The 16,247-nt window shown below is 42.5% G+C and overlaps 1 protein-coding gene across 3 annotated transcripts in view; it reads right to left on the bottom strand.

Annotated features, from left to right (window-relative positions):
- Positions 1–662: 662 nt before the first annotated feature.
- Positions 663–16,247, bottom strand: part of LOC106001208 (melanoma-associated antigen D1) — a 47,879-nt gene continuing 32,294 nt past the window's right edge. The window contains exons 1-13 of one of the 3 annotated variants that reach the window (XM_013036346.1): positions 9,059–9,149; positions 8,446–8,517; positions 7,064–7,783; positions 5,456–6,103; positions 5,278–5,341; positions 4,761–4,840; positions 4,506–4,597; positions 4,196–4,275; positions 4,062–4,104; positions 3,741–3,803; positions 2,826–2,940; positions 1,084–1,469; positions 663–882 (exon numbers count right to left, since the gene is read on the bottom strand). In XM_013036346.1, the coding sequence (XP_012891800.1) occupies positions 1,092–1,469; positions 2,826–2,940; positions 3,741–3,803; positions 4,062–4,104; positions 4,196–4,275; positions 4,506–4,597; positions 4,761–4,840; positions 5,278–5,341; positions 5,456–6,103; positions 7,064–7,783; positions 8,446–8,490 (2,328 nt within the window). In that variant the 5' untranslated portion in view covers positions 8,491–8,517; positions 9,059–9,149 and the 3' untranslated portion in view covers positions 663–882; positions 1,084–1,091. Of the gene's footprint in view, positions 883–1,083; positions 1,895–2,825; positions 2,941–3,740; positions 3,804–4,061; positions 4,105–4,195; positions 4,276–4,505; positions 4,598–4,760; positions 4,841–5,277; positions 5,342–5,455; positions 6,104–7,063; positions 7,784–8,445; positions 8,518–9,058; positions 9,150–16,247 lie in introns of those variants that run through there. The other 2 variants (XM_013036345.1, XM_013036347.1) reach the window with 2 other exon arrangements.

Below are 16,247 nucleotides of genomic sequence, written 5' to 3'. Positions count from 1 at the left end.
CACACACACACACCAAAAACAAATCTAGCACACACACACACACACACACACACACACACACCAAAAACAAATCTAGCACACACACACACACACACACACACACACACACCAAAAACAAATCTAGTATCTGTAATGAAATTTCCTAAGGAATAGCATTCATAGGAGTCCATCCCTTTATGAACAATGCAGCTACATGACAATTCTCACAGAAACTTAGGTACCTGGCTTCAACAGTTCTTAAATTTCTACTCCTTCCTCCATCCTTGATTTACTTCATTTCCCAGAGAACTTAGCACCCTGGAACCAGAATCCACTGACTTTTCTCTCCCCACTCTGAATCTTGTCATCACCTGTATGTTCTAACTTAGCAGTTCTTAAATTCAACTGTCTATTAACAGACTCAAATTTCACTATTCCATTTCTAATGTTTGAAATGGAATGAATGACCCCAGCATACTTACATGGAATTTACTGAATAATATTAGTTTTTTGGTCTCATTAACACTTACATTCACTGATCCCTCTGTTCATTGATTCACAATTAGCAAGATACACACATATTTCTATCAGCTTAAAAGCTGATCTGCCCTTAGCTTAGAGCTAATTTTTCCCATTAAAGGCATTATCTCCCTAAATACAGAATAAAAACAAAGCACATAAAATTCACTTTGCAATTTCAATGTTTATTTCTGATACCAAAACTTGACAGCACACAAGAAAAAAAAACAAAGCAATAGACAGGAACAGCAAATAAAGTTATCTTGCATGCCACTTTCCATCAACAGGATGTGGCTCTCTAGATAGATGGGTTTAGAAGGAATCTGAGGCTTCAGCCTCACTCGAGGGAAAAACTATTCCAATTGATGATGAGTATCCATGAACCTAAGAAAGAAATTTTGTTTAATCCTTGATATATATTAAATAGATGCAACATGACACCAAATACTGCTTCCTTTATTTCCCTCACCTCCACACCATGGCTTTTCTATGGCTCCTACTTTATGCATACAAATTTGACCTCATCAAACCTATATCCCTAACTCCCAAGAACCCCAATTGCCCAATCCAAAGTGATATACTTACCCAACATCTTACTCGACCCAGAAAAAACCAATGGCACCAAAGCTGGCAGCAAAGTTGGCACTGGCTGTACCACCAGGACCAATAATAGGACCAGTAAAGGTCTGAGGAAACCTGGAGCGGGCATTCTGGTGGTATCTAGCCCAGAAGGTAAATGGGATTCTGGACCAGGGATCTCCAAAATCTCCTTCCTCGTCCCAGGTCAGCAGCTCAAACTCAATGTCATCCCAGCTCCAGGGACCAGACACAGCCTCATCTCCAATCCCCATTCGGGTTCTTGCTTCAGCCCGGGCCTCAGCCTCAGCTGCTGCAGCATCGAGAGCATCCAAAGCCTCATCTGCAGCCTCCATGAACTGTGCAGTCCAGTCACGAGGATCTCTCTTCTGAACCTGAGATGAAAAATACAAAACAAAATAAAACTCAATTCACAATATAGCCAAACATACAATCATAAGTGTATTTCAATAGATGAACAAAAAATTGTGATATATATATACACATACATGTATGTATATACACACACACACACACACACACACACACACACATACACACTAATGGAAAATTACTCAGCTTTTGGTATCAATAAAACCCAACTATTTGTTGTCAATATGGACAAAGCTAAAGGAAACTCTGCTAAGCAATCAAGATACAGCAAGACAAATACTGTATAATCTCTTATTGGTAGAGTCTACTTCATAGTAGAGTAGACCGGTAATTGCCAAGACCTGGAGCAAAGTGAGCAAGCAATAGAAAGATATTATTTAAAGGATATGAAGTTTCTGGTAGACAGGGTTAGATGAGTCCTGGAGACCTATCATATATAATCATGATTATGTATTAATGATTATGTATTACATATTTGAAAACTGCTAAGAGATTGGGCTTTAAATGTTATTAACTGAAAAAAGGTAAATATGTGAAGTAATGGATCATACACAATAAACATTAACATAATACTGAACCCCACAAATACATACAATTTTTACTAATCAATTAAAAATAAGTGAAAAGAACAGTCAACACTTAAGAATAAATCATGTTGTAGCCCATAAATATTATCTATTTCTGTCAGCTATACTGTAAAGTTTAGGGGAAATTTTTCGTTTTTAAAATATGGCATTTTATCTGCAGAACTTATTCATCTGCTCTAACTGAAATTTCATACTCTTTAACCAGCATCCTCCAATTCCCTATCCCATCCCCAGCCCTGGCAAGTCCCATTCTGTTCTTTTATAAGTACAACTCTTTTTAAGAGTCCACATTGAGATCATTCAGCAAAATAAAAAAATGTGTCTGTCTTGTGACTCGAAACTTAGGGCTTAGATGCTGTCCCTGAGCTTTGTTGCTCAATGGTACTAATCTACTACCTGAACCACAGCTCCATTTCAGGGGTTTGGGGGTTGGTAGTTAACTGGAGTTAAGAGTTTTATGAACTTTCCTGCCTGGACTGGCTTTGAACCTTGATCCTCAAATCTTAGCTTCTTGAGTGCTAGGATTACAGGTGTGAGCGACCAGCACCCAGCAATAATTTTTTTAAATCTTAATATGCATTAACCATCTAACATACATATCAACATATCAATGACCCTATTTGGTTACTGCTCACAGAGCAAGCAATATACCTAGGATATCATCATTCTTACTCTTGGCCATGGATATACCTCATCTTTTAACTTATCTTTCCCAGACACAGATATACCTCATCCCTTAACCTAACAATTTTAGAACAGTTCTTCTATTACCTCTGCAATGAATCGCAACACTTTCATCTTGCTAGTCTCATGGTAGGAACGAAGGCCCCAGAGGAACTCATACTCCGGAGGGTTGCTATTGGGCACTCGTCTATAGTCCAGATATCTGAAAGAGTGAAAAAGTCTGTATCTACCTATCCAGGCAGAATAAAAGCCCACCAATACCTAAGAATCTCAGTTTGAAATTTATTTCAAGTAGTAACTCTCTTACCCTATATTCATTCCCAGACACAATTTAGGACATTTACTTATTAGGCCTTTGAATCCTGTGCCAGTTATTCTACACTAAGCAATCACTCACAGCTAAAGTTTGTACAATCACAGAGAAGAAAACATTAATCTTACCGTAAACCTATGCCAAAGCTCTAGCTCCACATTCTTGTTAATCCTGTTGAGCCATAGATAGGCCAATACCATCATTACACTACTGTTCAAATACCTCTACCTGACACAGCCTTGTGAATGTCTATAGTGAAGACTATGGACAAGTTTCACTTATAAGATAACTATATATGGCAGAAACATTCAACCTTCAAGAAGTATAATCAATAAACACAGTACAGATTTGCTTCTCTATGAACCTATATACTGAACACTGTTAAAAAACAAAGAAGCGCTGGGCGCCAGTGGCTCTCGCTTGTAATCTTAGCTACTCAGAAGGCTGAGATCTGAGGATCACAGTTCAAAGCCAGCCTGGGCAAAAAAAGCTGTGAAACTCTTATCTCCAACAAACTACTCAGAAAAACTGGAAGTGGCACTGTGGCTCAAGTGGTAGAGTGCTAGCCTTGAGCTGAAGAGCTGAAGGACAGCGCCCAGGCCCAGAGTTCAAGCCCCATGACTGACAAAAAAGAAAAAAGAAAAAAAAAAGAAGCATGGACAAGAAAAGGATCCATATACATTACTTACTTCTGCTTTACAAACTCATAGGTAAGAAGTTTTCTTAGGTCTCCAAGAAGGGGATGCCTCACCCTGATAGTTTAAAAAAAGAAAAACGAAAAACTTAATCAGACTATGACTTTGTCCAAAGGCAAAGGACTTTCCAGCACCAGGTCAGAAATATGAAAAGAGGCAGAATTCAAGACTTTCTATATCCCTCTATCCACCCTTGGGCTCTGAACCTCCCCAAACAAACCTCTCCTCCAACACAACCAGGTTAATGCAATTCTGTGACCATCTTCTGTTGCCAAAATATGATTCAAACAAGCAAGAGATGAGAGCCAATCATACCCTGGACGCAGTCCCATTTTGCGTAGTGCCTCCCAGAGGACAGCTACAGTGGGAGGCAAGGAGAGACAAGACATACAAAATGAGCTTGGAAATCAGGTTGTGGCCAACCCCCTACTGCAAGTCCAGCCACTCACCCTCACTGGCACGGTTGCCATTCATAAAGATGATGCCCAGTATCACTAAGAGGAGACCCAGCTTGGGTGTGTCTTTGGTCCTAAAGGAGTAAAAAGAATATATTTTCAGTAGCTATTTGCATGAGCAAACCTCAGCCACTTTACCCAGGTAGCCTCCTCAATACAGTTAGATAGGAGAGAATTACACCCCCCCAGCTCTGCTCATGACCTCCTTTATCACCCTAAACCCTCAATAATTTGAAACTCTTGGAAATGGTTTAACCATCACTAAGAAAGGTCATTTTCCTTTCCACCTCCTTTCCCAGCTTACGTTCCCAGTATGCCAGCAAGAGATTCAGGGGTACTGATGAGAATATACAGGTGTTCTTCCTTGTCAATTTCCTTCAATTGAATCCCAAATTTCTATAGGGGTAAGAAAACAGACTATGAAATTACAAATCTGGCTACCCATAGGTAGTCACTCAGGTCTCTGTGAGACTTGCCCCAAATACCCAACAGGAATCCCATGAATCTTTGAAATCAAGACTTTTCCCATCATTCCATTCCTTCAAGGCTTCATTCTTACCTTCTCCAAGACAAAGCAAGCACGTTCAATGATTTCTGGATAAACATCAGTATATTCTCGGATAATGTCCCTCAGCATTTCTGTAGAAGGGGGCAAGTGGAGTGACCGAGGGGAACAAAGCAGTAGTCCCTTTGCCAACCCTGCTCAAAGGTGGAAAGACGGTACCATGCATGTATGGAAGGAAAAGGACAGGAAACTAAAGGGTACCAGGCACCAAGGAGTCATGCTACAATCCTAGCTACTCAGGAAGCTTGAGAGCTGAGAATCACAGTTCAAAGGCAATCCAGGGAAGGAAAGTTCATGAGAATCTTATCTGCAATTTACAACCAAACAAAAATTGGAATTGGAGGTATGGCTCCAGTGAAAGAGCACCAGCCTTGAGTAAAAAAGCTCAAGGGACAGTGATCAGAACCTGGGTTCAAATGCTAGTACCAGCACACACCACATAAGGAAAAGACACATAAGCAAAAGCAAAGGGATGTCAACAGAGCATATGGAAGGGGCCCTGGATTCCTACCTGAACGCTTGATGGGTACCTTTGTGTAGTCTTTAAGCATCAGGTACTTGACCAACTTATTTGCCTTGGAAGAGAAAAAGAAATAATCATATTTGTAAAAAACTTGGCTAAATATAAATTAAAGGACAATAATAATAATAAAAAGAAGGAAAGTAAAAAGTGGAAGGACAGCTCTTACTCTTTCCTGAAGAAGGGCCACATCTCGGGGCTGTGGGGTACCTAGATTCTGAGAGGCACGAGAGTTGGGGGAAGGTCGAAGATTAGGTGAGGGTCGCAGGTTCTGCCAGTCAGGTGGAATTGGCCAATCAGGAGTGATCCAGTCAGGTGGAATTGGCCAGTCAGTGGGAAGTGACCAATCAGGTGGTAGTGGCCAATCAGGTGGTAGTGGCCAATCAGGAGGGCCTTGCCAGCTTGCTGGGGTCTGCCATCCTGATGGGGCCTGCCATCCAGGAGGATTCTGCCAGGGTACGGGGTTTGGCCAGACAACTGGGCCAGGCCAGACAATGGGATTTGGCCAGATCACTGGATTCTGCCATATCACTGGGCTTGGCCAGATTACTGGATTTTGCCAAGCAACTGGATTCTGCCAGGCTGGTGGGGTCTGCCTAGCCACAGGGCTCTGACGTGCTGCTGGGTTCTGCCTGGCTGTCTGGTTTTGCCAGCCAGATGGATTCTGCCAAGCCAGTGGGGTCTGCCAGAGCACATGAGGGGGTACACCAGGTGCATTCTGAGTGGTCACTGGAACAGGTGGAGATCTCCATGTTCCTGCAGCCAGTGGAGGCTGTCTCTGATCCCCACTGTTCTCTTCCACATTTAAGTTATTAATCTGCATGATCAGAAAGAAGTAAAGTCTGAGGTTACTAGTTGGTCCTATGCCTTTATTGTATCTACTTTGGGAAGGTCCTCTAAACACTCACTTATAATGACAGCAGGATCACTAGCTACTGGTCACCTTGAACCCTAGACTTGTCTTTTACTGTCTTACAGGAAGGAATTTTCTCTCCAAACCAAACCAAAAGCAACCAAAGGCAAGGTCTGAGGCTTTTCCTCTTCTTATTCCCACCATTGCTTAGCTTATATAGCCCTGGATTCATGTCATTTCATCTTTCTTACATGTATGCTTCCTTCTCTGTAAAACTGAGACTAGGAGTTTCAGTGTGATGGTTCATACCTTCAACCTCAGCTACTGAGGAGGTGGAAGACAGGATTGTGGTTTGAGGCCAGCCATGGCAAAAAAAATTAGTAATAAAGTTATTGAGATCCTATCCTCATTTGCACCTGAGAACTCAGCTCACAAGAGTTGAAGTTAGGAGGATCCTAACCCAAAGCTAGCCCTGAAAAAACTAAAACAAAAGGGCTCAGGGGCATGGCTCAAGTAGTAGAGCACTAGCAATCACAAGGCCCTGAGTTCAAACCCCAGTACCACGAAAACAAAAAGTGACAACCAAAACAAAAAACCCTCAGACTATGATCCCAAGCTAATAAGGAGGTACCTGTAATTACAGATTTAATGAAGAAACCTGTATGAGTGTGCCTAGCTTGAGCCCTAACACATAGTGGCTGCTATATGAATGTAAGATGAATTGTACACAGGTAGTATATATTATCTGTGTCTCTGTATTAACTGTCCATCAATTTGTGGACAGAAGTAAGCATTTAATTCAACATCTACTACAAACTAGTTGAACAAATATAGGCAGTTATATTTATATGTGTTTTTGTTTAAAACAAACCTCAAAGAAGAAAGGATAAAACCAAAGCAAAGTGATGTTAGTAGAGATCTCACCTTGCGGGTTCTCTTGCCTCGAATTATAGTCCGAGACTCCAGATTCTGAGCCTGGGAACCATCTGATGTCTGTGCAGCTGCACCATCAGGTTCATATATACCTAAGTTGGTCTCTATGTCACCCTGGGAATTGGCCATTTTGGCATCAATTAAGTTCTGGCTCTGGCTATCGGCTGTAGGAGCCTTAGTGGTATCATTCCACACCTTGAAGGTTGTCTTAGGCCGGTTGTTAGCTATCTCATTGGCCTTAGGAGATGGAGACAAATTGTAGTTGTCATTTGGGCCCACCTTAGTAGTGGCTTTCTGAGCCTTAAAGGCCAACTCAGACTTGGTAGTGACTAATTCACCAGTACTTCCAGCATGGGAAAAATCACAGGCAGTATTTGGACCCCTCAGAGTGGTATTGTGGTACTTAACAGCTGCCTTAGGCTGGGTATTGGGCATCTCCTTGGCATTATGTGTCTGAGAGAAATCATAGACACCATTTGGGCCTTTTGTGGTAGCATTCTGGGCTCTAAAAGCTGTCTTAGGCCTAGTGGCTGCTACTGAGACCTCAGTGTCAACCACTGCATTGGCAGTTAAAGGCTGCAAACTCTGGGGACTAGCAGTCTGGCTGCTGGCAACTGCTGTGGCAGGGTTAGTAGGTGGAGCCTCTGAGATGTGGATGGCCTCCATCAAGGTCTGCATAAGCAAGGCGCTGTCTTCTACAGAGGCCTCAGACTGAAAATACAAGAGAGAAAAAATTAAATCCCAGGCCTCAAAAGCCAGAGAAGGAGTGGCAGAGCTGAGAAAGCTCAGAGGAGGCAAGACACTGTAACAGTGTAAAAAACAGGCCGGCCAGAGACAGAGATCTAGGGGCAGACGGTCCAGGGAAGGAGGAGGAGGAGGCAGGCCAAGTACAAACTGGTAAATATGGGGGAGGGGTAAAGGGGTGGAGTTGCGCGAAGAGACTGCGTGGAGTGGGGTGGGGCACTGAGAAGGGCCCAAGAGGTTTGCAGTGGGAACTCAGTATTGTGAGGCGGAACTAGGAGTTGAGGCTAAGGAGAATTGCAAAGGGTGAAGAAAGGTAGAGGTGGGAGTTTGGGGGAAGGGACGACAGACTGCTCTGCACGCATCAGGACTAGGGTGGGAGGGAAGGCTCCTTACAAACCAGCAGTCTCTGGGCAAATTGCCTTACTAACAGGGTCTCCCCTTTCTCTGAGCAGGGACTAATAAGCAAAACGGGACGCCCCTCCCCCCTTCCCTAAATGCTGAGAATGAGCAAGTCAACGGACTCTAGGCACGAAAGGGCAAACCAGATCCTGGCAATTGGGCAACTGAAGAAGCCCAAAGGGGGAGGCCTGTCCACTTTGAGAAATGGCGGGGTGAGGAGAGGAGCTCACCTGGAAGCCGAGAAGGCCCGCACCACAGTCCATTTTCTGAGCCATGGCTCCCGTCTCCAGCAAGAGCGGAGCCTAGGGGGTGGGGTAGTAAAAGAGGGGCGAGGCATTACACTACAGAAGGCAAATACAAGGGACCGGATAGGGGGTGTGGTCTGGTGGGAAGCAGAGGAGAGAACTGTGGAGATGGGTTTGAAGAACCGGCCAGAATGGGGCGGGAAAAGTAAATGGCTTTCCCAATGGAGATTCAAAATGTCCAGTAGCTGGCAGGGAAGGGCTTCAAATTTGCGGTTCAGGAAGTATTAAGAAGCGTGGGTGGGGGGTGAGGTTAGGTTGGAATTCGAATATGGGGAGTTTAACAGACATTCAAACTAGATATTGTTAAATGCTACAGACTGAGGTAAAAACAAAACACTAACCAAAAAAACTGTGAGGGTTCTGTGAAGTGGGTTCAGAGAATGAGGGTTTCAAATCAGGAAAGATTGGGGGGGTAATTCGGGCTTCAGGCAGCGGAAGGGGGTTCTGAATCGAGAGGTAAAGGAACTGGAAATTTTTTTTTAATGGAGGGGATCCGCCTGTACGATGGGGCAGATGCCCTGTGGGGGGTAAATCTCACCTTGCCTTCCGCAGCCCCAACCCTAACCCCCTCCGTGCTTGTCTTCTTCACGACTCAGGATCAGGATTGCGTTGTTTGGCTCAGCACTGCACTCTCTCCTAGTCCAGGAGAAAATGCCAGCGCGGCAGCAACGACGACCCCGCCTCTTCCACTAATATACCACCCACCGCTTGAGGAAGCGGCGCGCATGCGTAAGACCTAACTGACCAAATAAATGTCCCGCCTCCTTTCCCAACAAAAGCTTCATCCAGGAGACCACTGTGCGCATGTGTGCACCAGAGGAACAACCTCTCCTTCTCACCCCCCACCCCATTCACCGCTTTGCCAATACACCACTCGCCACAAACCAAGTCCACAGGGTAAAAAGACTCTTCCTTTTTCTGTGCACGCCTCCCTGACAGAGGAGCCTATAGCTCTAGGTTCCACCCTTAGCCCCTCAAAGAGCTCCCCACCTATTCCGCAATGCGTGTCTATTCTGTCCCTTGAAACTCCCCTATTCAGAGCCCCTCCAGCCAGGTCCTCTTGTCTCTCTCCCCTGTTGCCAAGCACCACTTAGGTCTTAATTGAGGTATCAATATACGGGGTCTCATTGCAACAAGTGTTTGACCTCTGTGGAGTTGACCTACTTTCGGACACAGGAAATAACAAGACTGAAAAAGCCAGAGTATGGAGTTAAAGTAGCAATACTTCACAAGACTCCATGTTACCCACTCCCCTCTAGCTGCCAAACTAAGAAAGAACAGTAGATTCTTTCCTGCTCTTTTTTTTTCAACTCCAGACATGAAAATACTTTTCGAAATGTGGGGGAGGAAAAGGCACAGCTTGTACTTTACAGCAGGGTCTGTGCTGGGGCTTGCTTCCTTTTCACAGTAGCCTTGAGAAGTTGGTGCCAGCACCCCCATTTAAAAACAACTACAAGCTGAGACACTAGTCAGACAAGGCAAATTTTGATTTGCATTTTCCTGACTGCAAAGCCCATGCAACCTCCCCTACCCCAACACCTGCCCAACATGAAATAAATGTGTTATGTTCTAGAAGGCCTAAACTCATGCTCTGAGTTCTATGGGGGTCCAGCCAAAAGTGGAACTTGTGCCTTGAGGTCCATTCTGTGCTCCCACCCACAGCCCTCTTCCTATGAGTAATGTTGTCACACTGTCCCTCAGGCCTTCCTTGTGCCTGCTAAACCTGAAAGAACAGTCAGATGCTTATGTGTCTGCCCTGCAGGGAGAAACTGGACTGGACCTCAGAATTCCAGGGACTGAATACTGGCTGCCCTTCTCCAACTGTGTGAGCCTCCTTGTGACACTCAACTACTCTAAGCCTCATTTCTCAATATTCAAAAACACAGCAAGTGAGTCTTGCCCCCCCCCTAAAAAAAACCACACAGGTTTCTGTGCTTCTAGGATGACTGGAAAAATTCACCAAAGCAGAAGATGACATACAGATGTAAGGTGACTCAATCAAACTAAACTGATAATGCTTCAAAATCCAAGGTAGAACTTCATGGATGTCCTATTGATTCTACCATTAGCTCCATCCAGGAGCCTGAATATGAAAGGAAGCTAATGGTAGGAAGGACTGCAACATTTGGTCCCCAAGGGCCAACATCAATTCTGCCTGGCTGGATGACTTTCCTCTTGTGTTGCATAGCAACCTACCTCTGTCAGCTGCCTGTATTTCTTCAGCACTTCCTCTGTAAAGTGTCTGCAGTAGGACGTGATCAGACTCAGCAAAAGAGACTCAAGATGCATCTTATAGGCTATCAACATCCATGAATTCTAGATCTGTAATCTAATCAAGTACCTCACTTCATGAATTGCATATCTTTCAGTATTTCTCCATATGTATTCTCCTTTCCACCATCCCTTCTCCATATGCCTTCTCTCTCCACATCAGAATATAAGCCTTTTAGGCTGATGAATTTTTGTCTGTTTTATTCATGTTATATATCCTCAGTACCTAGAATAATATTGGTACATTTTATATGTTTAATACTTTTTAATCAGGAAATTAATCAAGTCTGCCTTATTGCTAAAGAAATCTAAGAAGCAGTTTTGCTTTGATAATCAGGAAATTAATCACTCTGCCTAATTGCTAAAGTAAGAAATCCAAGAAGCAGTTTCTTTGATAAGTTCACTTCATCACACAAATATTTATTTTTTGTAGAAATAATGCACAGATTATAAAAACTCAAACACTATCTAAAATATTTTAAAAATTAAGTAGACATCACTTTAAATGTCACTACTTTGTGATGAATGCTAATCTTATGTACCTTTTATATAGCACATACAGCAAATACAGATGTGCATTCTTGTATCAATGACATTATAGATATACTTTATTTTTAAATTACAGTATTTTGCCTGTTTATTCTTTCACTTCTATCTCCACCTGTCAGACATGCTTTAGCCCCATGTTTGTACTTCCATGCCCCAAAGGTCATAGTTTATTTTATAATAACTAAGATCATATTTTGTAAACTTTTTTGCATCTGATTTGTATTATTTACAACCTACTTCTTTAAATTGATTCTTTTGAATAGGTACATAATCCATGATAGTTATGTACCACAATGTATTCAAGCATTCCCCACAGATAAGACTTTAATGTTAGTTTAAGACCTTCAGCAGAAACACATGCAAACAACACTACAATCAAAGTACCTATGTGTATAGTCATTTCAATGCCTAATGCATTTTTATTTCTACGTCAGCATATACCCAACAGTAAGAATGAAATACGTTTTAGTACTTGATAACAGACTTGTCCCTTATTTTGCCAATTTAATGTGTATTTGTCATTTACTGGTAGTTTTAATTTGTTTTTCTGCTAAGTGATGTGGGAGAACACACTTTTATAAAATAATAGAAACATAAAAATTCAACATAAAATATGTACAAGTCTTTTATCTATTTTAGGAAGAGATTGCTTTATCTTTATCTTATTGTTTTTTGGGAGTCCTTCAACAGAGCTTATTAAAAACGTTGATGCTGAACTCCAGGAAATAGAAAAACCAAACAACAACCAAAAACAGTGGGAGATGGGAAAGGACGGGAAGGGGAAACAAAGGAGGAGGCAACAATGCTTGATAAGAAATGTACTCATTATCTTGCCCATGTAATTATAACCCCGCTATACAATATTTTCACAAAAAAAATTGGGGCTAAAGCTGGGAATTGGTGGCTCACGCCTGTAATCCTAGCTACTCAGGAGGCTCAGATCTGAGGATCACAGTTTAAAGCCAGCCCCGGCAGGAAAGTCCATGAGATTCTTATCTCCAATAAACCACTAGAAAACTGGAAGTGGCACTGTGGCTCAAAAGGTAGAGCACTCAGTAGAGCACTCGCCTTGAACTGAAGAGCTGAGGATGGCGCCCAATCCCAGAGTTCAAGCCCCACGACCGACCAAAACAAAAAAAAAATTGGGGCTTAGCCAGGGGCTGATGATTCATACCTGTAATCCTAGCTACTAAAAGGCTGAGATATGAGAATCGTGGTTCGAAGAAGCTAGCCCAGTCAGGAAAGTTCATGAGACTATCTCCAATTAACCACGAAAAGCCAGAAGTGAAGCTGTGGCTCAAGTGATACAGCACTAGCCTTGAACTCAAAAGCTCGGCGTCAGTGCCTAGATGGGAGTTCAAACCCCAGAACCAGCACAGAAAACAACAACCAAAAACAAACAAACAAATTGGGACTGGTTAGATGTATTTAAGATTTATTTTTCCAATTTGTGTGTGTGTGTGTGTGTGTGTGTGTGTGTGTGTATAAGTTCCCATTTCTCTGGTGAGGGTGAGGGGAATAATCCAGAAATGTAATTTTGAGGTTTTATAGTAAATTCATGTTAGTTTTACCAAAAACTACTGAACTTTCCTGGAGCAATCTTATCACTCCATCAGCATTATCTACCCAGCATTTGTTATCTATATTTTTAGCAACTGATGTGTAGGAACATCTCAGTGTGGTTTTGATACCCCTAATTTGTGGTTTTGATATCCCTAATCATTTAATATGTGGATATTTTTCCATGTGCTTATTTTCCATCCATGTATCTTTTGTCCATTTTTTAATTTTTTTTGACTTTTTAAAAGGTTGCTTTGATAAACTATACTCATAAGTTGACGTATTGAATTGTTAACTATTTAACGATAATAAAAGTGTAATTAAAGACAATAAAAATAAATTATGAGCCTTTTCGTCAAATATTGTGTTTTCTCTTGATTTATAGCTTGACTTTTCATCCTTTTCATACAGTCTTTTTGAGAAGTTAGGCCTTCCTACCTAGGCAAAACATAGCATTAGGGAGGGGCTTCAAAATGGTTCAAGTTCGAAGATGAAGGGGGGAAAGCATGACTCAGCAAGATGCATGTTCCATGAGGGAGGTAGAGGATGACTCATCAAGATACTAGTTCAATGGTGGAGATGATGGCTCAGCAAGAGTCTTGCCCCTTGTGGCTATGTCCTGGTGAGTGCCTCTATCCACTCAAGAGCCCCTTCTGTATTCTTTTTTTTTCTGTCAGTCATGGGGCTTGAACTCTGGGCCTGGTACTGTCCCTGAGCTCTTCAGATCAAGGTGAGCACTCTACCACTTGAGCCACAGCACCACTTCCAGTTTTCTGTTGGTTAATTGGAAATAAGAGTCTCACAGACATTCCTGCTTGGGCTGGCTTTGAACCGTGATCCTCAGTCTCAGCCTCCTGAGTAGCTAGGATTAACATGTGGCTCATTCTGTATTCTTATACTGCATGGAGATGGGAGAACCAATTGTGAGATTCCACTTGGTGCATGTCTACTCCTTGACCAACTCAACCAGGATACTCTAAAGGGAAAGAGGCAAGGGACATCAGAAAAATCCTCATGGAACTCAGTTTATGACAGACGTTTCCAGATTTCATGTTATGAAACAAAGTTGACCTGAGAAATGCTGAAAAAATGGTCTATTCCTACCCAATCATAGCATATGTATTTGCATATGGATAAGTGCAAGTAATACACATCATCTTAATTTTTTTTGACAGTGCTGGGGCTTGAACTCTGGGCATGGGCATTGTCCCTGAGGTCCTTTTGCTCAAAGCTAGCACTCTACCATTTGAGCCACAGCCCTACTTCCAGGTTTTCTGGGATTAATTGGAGATCAGAATCTGACAAACTTTCCTACCCAGGCTGGCTTTAAACTGCTATCCTCAGATCTCAGTCTTCTGAGTAATTAGGATTTCAGGCATGAGCCACTGGCACCTGGATAATCTGAGACTTTTGCACATAGCACAATATTCTATCACAATTATTCTGACAACATTTTGCATAACATTATAAAGCCGCCTACTCTGGATATTCCATCATAGACATTTACCTACTTGACTATATCATTTCTATTTATTTTTGTTCATTAAATTATCATTGTGGAACCCCCAACACACACACACACACCTCTGTACAAATGCTCTTTTGTTTCCTTATGGTATGTTATTAGAAGTAGAATTATTCAGGCCACCTGAAGTGGCTCATATTTGTAATGCCAGCAACTTTGGAGGAAGGTATCAAGATTGCAGAGGCAAGCCTGGCAAAAATGAGACCACATAACTTGCATTTCCACTTGGACGTTTCCCAAGATAGAAGTCTGACCTTAAGATACCCTTAGAATATGTGGGTACATATCTGACCCAAATTCTTCCTCAAATCCCTAATTTTGAATGAGTTTCTTATTTTCGGGAAGAACTCATGTGATAACAACAACAAAAGCAACTGTCATGAACACAACTTGATATCTAATACATAACAATAAAGAAGGTCAAAAAAGTGTAAAAGGAACAAGAAAACATTTAAAAAATGAACCAAGGAAGTGGAGGTGGTTCAAGCCAGGAGAAAGCCAGGCCATAGCATAAGGTCTTCAGATTACAGTAGAACATTCCCATCCCCACAAATTGAACAGAAATATGAGACAATAGTTTTCAAGACATTAGACACCAGTCAATGAAAAATAGTGATCCTTGACATGTTGAAAATGTAGAGCCCTTACTGCTTAAGAGGTACCTCAGACAGAGGTGACTGGAAGACAGGAAAAGTCCAAGGCTGCTGAAGTTCACAGAACCTATTGCCAGAAAGGAGAAAGTTATACATAAGAGAACTCTAGAGATCTTTGAAGGACTGCCAGCAGAGTATGGATCAGTAAATTTATAAAAGGAAAGTTCCAAAAATTACAGAAAGAACCAATTGAAAGGATTCGAGATAATAAGTGCCAAAAATGATTAGAGGCTGGGCACAGGTGGCTCACACCTGTGATCTTAGCTACTCAGGAACGTGAGATTAGAAGATCACAGTTCAAAGCCAGCAGGAAAGTCCGTGAGACTCTTATCTCCAATTAACCACCAGAAAACTGGAAATGGCACTGTGGTTCAAATGCTGGAGCACTCACCATGAGGTGAAGAGTTCAGGGACAGCATCCAGGCTCAGAGTCCAAGCCCCATGATTGACAAAAAAAATGATTAGAGGAAACAAGTACTAGAAGTTCAAACAGTTCTGGGGACCATGTTAGTTCCCACCAAATAGTTCTTAATTCATGTGGCATGGGATATTTATTTATATGGGCCTGGCCTCTGCAGTTGTGGCTAACAAGTTTTCAGCTTATTTCTTGCGTGGCCCTGTCTAACAAATTATTTTGTATGTGTGTGCTAATCCTGGAGCTTGAAATCAGGACCTGGGCACTTTTTGCTCAAGTCTAGTGCTCTAGGGGCTGGGAAGTTGGCTCAGTGATAGAATGCTTGCTCACATGCATGAAGCCCTGGGTTCGATTCCTCAGCACCACATAAGCAGAAAAAAGCTGGAAGTGGTGCTGTGGCTCAAGTGGTAGAGCGCTAGCCTTGAGCTGAAGAGCTCAGGGACAGTGCCCAGGCCCAGAGTTCAAGCCCCATGACCAAAAAAAAAAAAGTCTAGTATTCTACTATTTGAACCACAACTCCACTTTCAGCATTTTTTGGTGTTCAATTGGAGATAAGAGTATCCTGGACTTTGGGGCTGGGAAGGTGGCTCAGTGGTAGAGCGTTTGCCTTGCATGCTCAAGGCCCTGGGTTTGATTCCTTAGCACCACATAAGCAAAAAGAAAAAAGCCGGAAGTGGGCGCTGTGGCTCAAGTGGTAGAGCGCTAGCCTTGAGCTGAAGAGCTGAGGGACAGCACCCAGGCCCAGAGTTCAGGC

This window comes from Dipodomys ordii, unplaced genomic scaffold (assembly GCF_000151885.1).
Source record: "Dipodomys ordii isolate 6190 unplaced genomic scaffold, Dord_2.0 Scaffold272, whole genome shotgun sequence".
NCBI classification, from domain to species: Eukaryota; Metazoa; Chordata; class Mammalia; order Rodentia; family Heteromyidae; genus Dipodomys; species Dipodomys ordii.
Note: the sequence above shows the minus strand (reverse complement) of the source record. Positions and strands in the feature narration are given on the sequence as shown.